Below are 8,912 nucleotides of genomic sequence, written 5' to 3'. Positions count from 1 at the left end.
AACCCAAGGAAGATGGGACTATAAAAGCTGCTCTTGGAAGACAATTATTAACAGAAACTCTTCTCCTATTCCCTGTTCTCTCCTAATCACAAATGAAGCAGCTCGATCACATCCTGCTACCAAAGTGCGGCTGATTCAGCCTGACAAGAACAGACAGTAACAACGCACAGAACGAACATCTTCAGACACAGAATGCACTCTTCTTACTGGCCGTCACCGTGCAGGTAACAAAGGACATGTTTCCGTGCCAGGCACCGCCACCGAGCGACTTACCACACAGCCACAGGCAGGAGAGTTCAAAGCTGCAACCTACAGGAAGCCTTCGGTCCCGTGGCCGGCGCAAGCTTCCCTGTATAGTTGCATCGCCTCCTCCATTACCTTGGCTCGAGACAAGAGCTCCGATCGCTTCTTACTCGAAGGATGGGTGGAGAGGTAGCTTTTCAGCACTGACTGATTGCCCGCGATTTGTCCTAGCTTCTCGTAGACCTTGGGAGCTGTGCGTGGGTCGAAACCAGCAGAAGCTTGAAGCATGAGCCCGATGTGATCCGCCTCTACCTCCATCCTGCAAACATGCAACATACATCATCGCAAGGGCTTCTAACAAGATACACTTGCATATGTTTGATAATGCGGTAACAAGGATGGCAACTGTACAACACACGAGTTTTTTTTTCTTCCAGGAAGGACTGTAATGACATATACTGAATCTTATGTCATATTAGAGCAACCACAATTTATCTGACCAGCAGGGCTCCATCTAAAAAAAATAGTACTTTACCTCTTATGATGGACAAAAGACAGGACCGGCCCTACAAATAAATCTCACTAGAATTAAAACAGCTAGGGCACGGATGAAAGAATCCTCGCAAATCATTTTATATTCAGATCATGAAGAACTATCTATGGTTAAAACAACTGGATAGAGTACAGCAGGGCGGGATTCATGTGGTGAAGGTGCTAGGCAACTCATCGCCTAATCATATGAAATTTTATTGTATCTTTGAAGCAATGAAGGCTACATCAAGAAGTGACAGCTGGGGTGGGGTTTTAGAAAATCATGTCCACAGAAAGTGGCATCATCGGATCCTGATTGGAAAGACACATGGAGATACAGTCAGCTATTCAATAATGCAACAAGGAGTGGGGTAAAGTCGGAGATAATGTGCGGCAGATCAGACTGCCAAGATGGATCAGTAGCCAGTCCACGTTTCAGGAGATGTCTTCAGTTACTTGTCCTCATCGTTTCGAGGAAACTGACGGATACAGCTTCAGCTAGCTAAACACCCTAGCTACTGTGATGCATCATTTCAGATGCACTAGGCAGAAGCGCTGAATGTCTGCACTAGGTCATGTCATCAATCAATTCAAAGATCAAAGGAAGCTTTGATCACAGCAAGCTTGTACCGATGAGGCTCAACAACTAAGCAACAGTAGTTAGTCCATTAGAGTTGAGTGTGTGTCTGAAAAGATATTTTTTTCTCGAAATTGCCGTACAGAGTATTTTATTTTCAAACCATACGTTAGATATGTCTTTCGTAAAGACATCCAAAAGGATGGAGCTACTTCCCCCCTTCAATAATTTTTTTTTGGGGGGGGGGGGGGTTACTTCTGCATAAAATTACCCAATTTGGTCAGGTCTGGGAAGTTCAAGTTTCACCATCATGAAGATCCTAACTGACCAGTGACCACTGCTTCATACTGGAAAAAACAAGCACTTGTGAAAGGGACTGATTTTACCACAAGTCAGAAGTGCAAACTTACCACCTTAAATACTAACTTTGTAAATCTCAAATATAGACCACCCCATCCTCACAATTCACACATGTTGTAAAACGATTCTTACACGTGCATCTGATAAAAAACTGGTGGACAATAGAATAGTCACGCACAATGCATTGGTGATGAAATTCTAGTAGTTATAGAGGAAGGGGCATCATCCTCGTCAACTTCGGTAGGATTTGTAAGAGATGTACAAGAAAGATATCATATTATCATTCCAGTCAATTTGGTGTTTTGGGATCAATTCCATGCAGATCCAGAATTTAGTACTCCCTCCGCCCCATAATATAAGTGTGTTTTTGACACTACAAAAACGCTCTTATATTATGGGACGGAGGAGGGAGTACAAAAGAGTACATGACATATGCTATTGTAAATCTGATTTCGTCTACTTTCTAAGAACTTGTGTGAATAGCTAATAAGTCCAGGCTATTTGTGCTAATTTCCAGCAAGCTACAACAAATGTACAGGTCATTCGTAATGGTGAACAGTGGAAGAAACCCACCTCAGGTCTTGTAAAAATAAATGTTGATGCATCCTACCATGATGAAGAAGGTAAGGGCGCTACAGGGGCCGTGGCAAGAGATAGATATGGAGTTTTTATTGCGGCTTCATGCGCTACAATCCCATATGTCGCTGATGCTCTTCTAGCAGAAGCAATGGCTATGAAGAGCGGACTAATTTTGGCTGAATCTCTCGGATATACCTCCATACAAATTGAATCAGATGCCTTAGAGGTCGTTAATGCATGTTCAGGCCAAGAGAGGATGTGGAGCGAAGCTACTGCTATATATGCGGACTGTTTTATTATAGCTGGAATGATTGGGAATGTTGAGTTCACACATTGCCGAAGGGAAACAAATGAAGCTGCGCACAATTTAGCTAAATTTTCTTATGAGAATAATGTTTCTTGTAATTGGGTTGATGAACCCCCAGATTTTCTTATAAACTCTTTAGTGAACGATGTAACGATTTTGCCAAATCAATAAAGCTAGCCATGGTGGCATTTTTTCAAAAAAAGAAAAAAATGGACTCTGCCAACCATAGAAAAAAAGTATGAGAACAGAGAACTAGATGTCTCTCCGAGGTCCAATGCCCTGTTGAGGACAAGAATTACCAGTAATGATCTCATCTGTTGGGCAATCAAGAGGCATATGTTTTATTACTAGAATTGTCACTGTTGTTAGTTAAGTCCGTAGCAAAAGTCAATGGTACTAGATGATAACCCGCAAATTGTTGCGGAGTTTGCAATATAATTCGATGTGATTTGGTTGCATGGAACATGAACATTGGGAGTAATAATGTGAGAAATAAACTGAAAATACATACTCCCTCCGTTCCAAAGAAGTGTTTTTCATTTAGTACAACTTTAGTACAAAGTTGTGCCCGATCAAAGACAATTATTTTGGGGAGGAGGGAGTATGATTTGTTGTGTTTGATTATTGTATAGTTGCACAATATTTATTAAGTATAAATAGAACAGTATAAAAAATTTATCATGCATGTTTTCATGTTGATATGAGCTTTTTCCTATGCATGGTTGATCACTTTACCTAGATAGATTCTCACTGGTCTGTGGCACAATAAGCTGAAATAATAGGATGGCTCACAATAGTATACAATGGCCCACATGGAGGCACTTGAAGCAGGAGTCATATCATAACTTATAGCAAAACTAGATACCTAGACAAAACAAGCCCATTGGTGCCAATTCATTGGCTTTTGCCAGATCTGGTAGCATCTCATTTCAGTCATATATGCAACTTATCATGTGTAGAATGTAAATAACCGTGATTCCACGAAGAATATGAAATGCAGAAATGAATACCTTCGTGAGAAGGGCAATCTGAGGAGTAATGTCGACATTGCATTAATTAGGTCTGGCATGTAAATAAACTGTAGGACGATAAGCTGCAGGATAGTAAACCACATGCCCTTGGTGATCATCTCTGGCAAGTGCCTCGCGATAGCGTGCCCAATCTAAAACATAGAGGTACCAATATCAGTTCCAATGCACTGTAAAACAACCACAAAGTACATATGAGCCCATTAACCCAATCAGTAAACCCAATCTAAAACATAGAGGTACCAATATCTGTTCCAATGCACTGTAAAACAACCACAAAGTACATATGAGCCCATTACCCAATTAGTAAACCCACCTCATGCGAAAGCACTGTCGCAATCTCAGCATCTGTCTTGAAATGGTCGAGCAATCCAGTGAAGACTACAATTTTACCACCAGGCAAGCACATTGCATTGATGAGCTTATCTCTGACGACGATGACCTCCCAATTGAGCTCATTGAGGTGCTTCGTCTGTGGCTGCGCTCCGCGTGCCTTCCCCCGTCTCCGGCTCTCGGCGACCCACCTGTCATCGAGAAGCTCGTCGTCTCGCTGAGCCCTAGCGGCCGTGCCCGCGGTCTTGCCAGGCGAGACCCGATGCATCACGTCCTCGGCATCCATGTCCCGGGCCTTGACGGCGATGTCGGTGGAGATGTCGCCGTAGGAGGCGTCATCGAAGTCGTCGCTGCGGCGGTCGGCGAGGCCGCGGTGGAGCGCGCGGACGATCTCGGAGGCGATGAGGCGGACGCGGACGCTGTCGGGGTGGAGCGGGGGCAGGATCTTGGGGGCGAGCTCCTTCTTGAGATCAGCGAACTGGGACTCGCCGAGCTGGCGCTCGAGCTGGGGCGAGACGAGGACGAAGTGGGTGCGGTTGGTGTAGGGCACGGTCTCGAGGTTGCCGAAGTAGACGACGATTGTCCCGCCGCCGGCGAGGAGGACCACCGCGGCGACCTTCCGCCTGTCGTGGTACCACCGCGCCCCGCCGCGGCGGCGCGCGAAGTGGATGATCTCCGGGCGGCGCGAGGAGGTGAAGTAGTGCCGGGGAGGCGGCGCCTGCGCCCGCGCCGGCGGCGGCCGGAAGAGGGCGCCGGGCTCGTGGCGGAGGAGCCCTCGGCTGAAGGACTGAATGAACCCTGGGCGGCGCGGGGCGGCGTGGTAGTGCCGAGCGGCCGTTTCCCGCGGCACCGGCGGGGGAGGGGCCGGGGGCTGCGGCCGGCCGGCGGCGGGGTTGTGGCGGAGGAGACGGGAGAGGGCGGAGCGCGAGTTCTTGAGGGGGTTCATGTCGTTTTAATTTTCGCTTCTTTTGTGTGGGATTTTCGGGAGTTCGCTTGATCGTCCAGCGGAGAGCCGGGGAGGATTTGGGGGTTTTGCCTTCTGGAAGCCTCCAGATGGCAAAGTGGGAAGAGCGGTGGGCGGTGGGGAAATCGTGTCGCTGCTCGGTGACGTTTTTTTTTTGAGACAACCATGCCAGGCTTTATTCAAATTGTTGGAACATTTACATGAAGAAAGTAAAACTCCCCGAGAAGGCCTAACCATACATGGCGGCCTAACCCGAGTAAAAGTGCATGTCTAGCGAGACTGTGAGCCTCGATATTTGAGCTCCTAAACTCATGGACAAAATTACAAGAAGTAAACGCATTCGATCTCTCAACGATTTCACGTCTAATAGCTGCATGATTTCATCCACCACGGTCTTGCAATCAAACGCCACATGTATCTTCTGAACATATAAATCTTCCGCTAGCGTCAGCGCTTCCCTTAGTGCCAATGCCTCCAAAGTAACAGGGTCAAGCATATGCTTGAAAGTGATAGAAGAAGCACCCAGGAAAGTGCCATCCAAATCCCTGCATATTACACCAACAGAACCACAGCTTCCACTTGAGACAGCGGCATTAGTATTAAAATTCACATACTCCATTGGCGGGGGCAGCCAATGATTTGGCCTAATTGCCCGGTTAGCATTGCTCCTCTCAGTAGGTTTTGTCAAAATCTCTAGATCCTTTAGGAAAGCATTGATGAAGAGATGAATTTGCATAGGGATGTCATAAATCTCCTAGTGAATGGCTCTTCGGCGCGACCTCCAAATTACCCAGAGGGTTACAACCATGTGAGTGAACTCTGTATGTGACAACTTCTCTTGCATTGTGAATACCCAGTTTTTGGCATTCAGACTTAGATTTTCACACATCCGCTCCACTGTGTCCTCTGATGACAACGACCAGACACACCTAGCAGATATACAATTGATCAAGGCGTGTTTCCAACTGTCCTCCGCCAAGCAAAATGGACAGGCCGGGCATGGGGCCATGTGCCGATGATGCTTAACATCTGTAGTTGGTAACGAATCAGAGCACAATCTCCATATAAAAATTTTCAGCTTGGAAGGAACCTTGATATTCCAGATTGAAGCCCACGCCTTCTTTTCTTGTTCAGCTGTGGACGAGCTTCCAGTACCAGCCAACAAGTTCTCCCCTTGGTTTTTAACATTGAAAAGCATTCTGTATACCAAGCTGACCGAAAACTTTCCTCGGCGATCTTCGCCCCAGGCCCAGAAATCATCAACCCGTTTCGTACAAAGTGGGATTGATAATATAACCTCCACATCAACTGGAACAAAAACCCTTCTTAGTTCTTCCTCGTTCCAAGAATTTGTTGCTGCATGTATGAGTTCAGAAACTTGCTGTGGTGGATTAGCCACTAGAGAAGCCACCGGCCTCATCATGCCCGATCTGGGTAGCCAATTCTCTCCCCATATATTGGTACTCTCCCCCGTTCCAATCCTTTTTATGATTCCTTGTGCAATAACATCTCGTCCATCAATGATCGCCCTCCAAGTCTGCGACGGATGTGGTCCCAACTCAGAATTTAAGAAAGAGCTTGACGGGTAGTATACGGACTTCAAAATTCTTGCACTCAAAGTTGCAGGTCCTTCCACCAAGCGCCAAGCTTGCCTTGCTAGGAGTGCTAGATTGAACAATTCCATATCACGAAAGCCCAATCCTCCCAATGATTTTGGTTTAGTGCAAACGTCCCACGAAACCCAACAAGGCTTCCTTTTGCCCCTCTTGCTTCCCCACCAAAATTGGCGGATCATTGACGTCACACTCTCACAAATACCACACGGTAACCTGAAGCATGCCATTGAAAAAACAGGAATAGCTTGGGCAACTGCTTTAATCAAAACTTCCTTACCCGCATATGATAATAACTTCTCCATCCATCCCTTTATCTTTTCCCAAACTCCGTCCCTCAAATATTTAAACGTTCCATTCCTCGACTGACCTACATCAGTGGGCATGCCAAGATACTTCTCACTCAATTGTCCATTGTGCACATCAAGAGAAGTTTTTATGCCATCTCGAACAGATTGGGGGTACCCCTTGCTGAAAAATATTGAAATTTAGCATTGTTCACTCTCTGACCCGAAGCATTACAGTAGGTAGTCAACAGGTTTGACACTGTAGTCGCCCCCTCGTTACTCGCTTTGAAAAACAGTAGGCTATCATCGGCAAAGAGAATGTGGTTAACAACCGGAGCTGTCGGAGCCACCTGCACTCCCATGAAATGTGATGATTGAGTTTCAGATTTCAAGAGGCACGAAAGGCCCTCCGCTGCAATCCAAAAGAGATAAGGGGAGATTGGATCTCCCTGTCGAATACCCCTGGTGGGTTTAAAATGGTCCACTTCCTCTCCATTAAAAAGTACTGCAAATGATACGGACTTGATCATGCCCATCACAACCTCCACCCAAGATCTTGCAAATCCCAGTTTGATCATAATTGCCTCCAGATATGTCCATTCTAGCCTGTCATAAGCTTTCATCATGTCCAACTTCAAAGCACAGTGACTGTTGGATTTGGATTTGCTTCTTTTCATGAAATGCAAGCATTCATAGGCACATATAATGTTGTCTGTGATCAATCTTCCAGGAACGAAAGCCGATTGTTCTTCAGAAATAATGTCAGGTAAGATTTGTTTTAATCTATTCGCCACCACCTTTGACGCAATTTTATACAGAACATTGCACAAACTAATTGGTCTGGATTGAGTGAGAAGGGTTGGATTCATTACCTTCGGTATTAGAACCAAAAAAGTATCGTTGATGCACTCTGCACTTCCTTCCCCCTTGACGATTCTCAACACTGCCTTGGTTACCTCTTCCCCACACACGTCCCAATGCCGCTGATAAAAGTGTGCTGGAAAGCCATCCGGACCAGGAGATTTAGTGGGGAACATTTGAAAAAGTGCCACTTTTACCTCATTACCTGTATATGGAGCACAAAGAGTGTTGTTCATGGCAGCCGTGACCTTCCGAGGTACATGTTCTAGCACTTCTTCCATATTTGTTACACCCTTTGAGGTGTATAGGTCTTTGTAAAAATTAGATACAAGTATTTTGAGCTCCGTCGGATCATCCACCATAATCCCCAAAGCATTGGACAGAGCCTTGATCACTTTTTTCTTCCTTCTCATACTTGCCCTCATATGAAAAAACTTTGTGTTCTTGTCTCCTGCTGCTAGCCATTCGATCCTAGATCTCTGGCGCCACAGTACTTCCTCTCTATGGTACAATTCAACCAACCGCTCATGGATCTTCTGCTCGCGGTGGCTCGGACCAGTGCGCAAAGGGTTCCCTATCAGCCTCCCCAACTCGCCCTTCAACTCTTTTATCTCTGTACGTACCGAGCCGAAAGTGCACTTGTCCCACTGCCTCGAACTCTGAGATAGAGTTAACAGCTTATGTTTAACATCTTCCACCCGCGAGGTAGGGTGCCCAGCCGACCAAACCCCTTGGATTTCCTCTTTTAAGCCATCATGAGACTCCCATGCTACTTCATATCTAAATATCTTCCCTGTAGCTCTTTGTAGGTTAGGCACGTCGCTGAGTTGAAGATGTATAGGGCAATGATCAGAAGTGGCCGCCACCAGATGAGTCAAACTTGAATTGGGAAACATGGAACTCCACTCTGCCGATGCCAAAGCACGGTTCAGCCGCACTCTAGTAAATGAACCACCCGTTACCTTCTTCTCAAAAGTCCAAAATCTGCCCTTGAAGCCCAAATCCATGAGCATACAGACATCCACCATATCCCTAAATGCTTGAATTTGGGCATTACTTCGTTCTCCTACTCCTTCATGTTCATCTGGACGAAACACTTCATTGAAATCGCCTATACACAGCCAGGGGAGACCGCTAGAAGAGCTTATATTTTTCAAAGTGTCCCATGTTTGGTGGCGCAAGTGAGTTTGCGCCTCACCATACACAACCGTCATTCTCCATGGGTCCCA

The 8,912-nt window shown here is 46.1% G+C and overlaps 2 protein-coding genes across 2 annotated transcripts; both read right to left on the bottom strand.

The window, feature by feature from the left end:
• Positions 1-5,049, bottom strand: LOC125514540 (mitochondrial metalloendopeptidase OMA1). The gene is made up of 3 exons (XM_048679878.2): positions 3,942-5,049; positions 3,608-3,759; positions 1-562 (listed from the first exon to the last, which is right to left on the bottom strand). The coding sequence occupies exons 1-3, from the start codon at positions 4,902-4,904 to the stop codon at positions 310-312; spliced, it is 1,368 nt and encodes a 455-aa protein (XP_048535835.1). The 5' UTR covers positions 4,905-5,049; the 3' UTR covers positions 1-309.
• Positions 5,050-6,722: 1,673 nt separating this feature from the next.
• LOC147965998 (uncharacterized) lies at positions 6,723-8,711 on the bottom strand. Its single transcript, XM_087530684.1, has 2 exons — positions 7,889-8,711; positions 6,723-6,751 (listed from the first exon to the last, which is right to left on the bottom strand). The coding sequence occupies exons 1-2, from the start codon at positions 8,709-8,711 to the stop codon at positions 6,723-6,725; spliced, it is 852 nt and encodes a 283-aa protein (XP_087386810.1).
• Between the last annotated feature and the right edge of the window lie 201 nt (positions 8,712-8,912).

This window comes from Triticum urartu, chromosome 6A, assembly GCF_056163025.1.
Source record: "Triticum urartu cultivar PI428250 chromosome 6A, HENAU_Tu73, whole genome shotgun sequence".
NCBI lineage: Eukaryota > Viridiplantae > Streptophyta > Magnoliopsida > Poales > Poaceae > Triticum > Triticum urartu.
This window is presented reverse-complemented; position numbering and strand designations above follow the sequence as displayed.

Bases quoted from the DNA above. Each gene is read 5' to 3' on its own strand.
- LOC147965998 (XM_087530684.1), bottom strand. From the start codon at position 8,711: ATGGTGGATGTCTGTATGCTCATGGATTTGGGCTTCAAGGGCAGATTT. The intron at 6,752-7,888 runs GTAATGAGGTAA...GGCATGCTTCAG, and splicing joins TCTTTGTGCTCCATATACAG to GTTACCGTGTGGTATTTGTG.
- LOC125514540 (XM_048679878.2), bottom strand. From the start codon at position 4,904: ATGAACCCCCTCAAGAACTCGCGCTCCGCCCTCTCCCGTCTCCTCCGC. The intron at 3,760-3,941 runs GTGGGTTTACTA...TCTATGTTTTAG, and splicing joins CGACAGTGCTTTCGCATGAG to ATTGGGCACGCTATCGCGAG. The intron at 563-3,607 runs GTATTCATTTCT...GCATGTTTGCAG, and splicing joins AGATTGCCCTTCTCACGAAG to GATGGAGGTAGAGGCGGATC.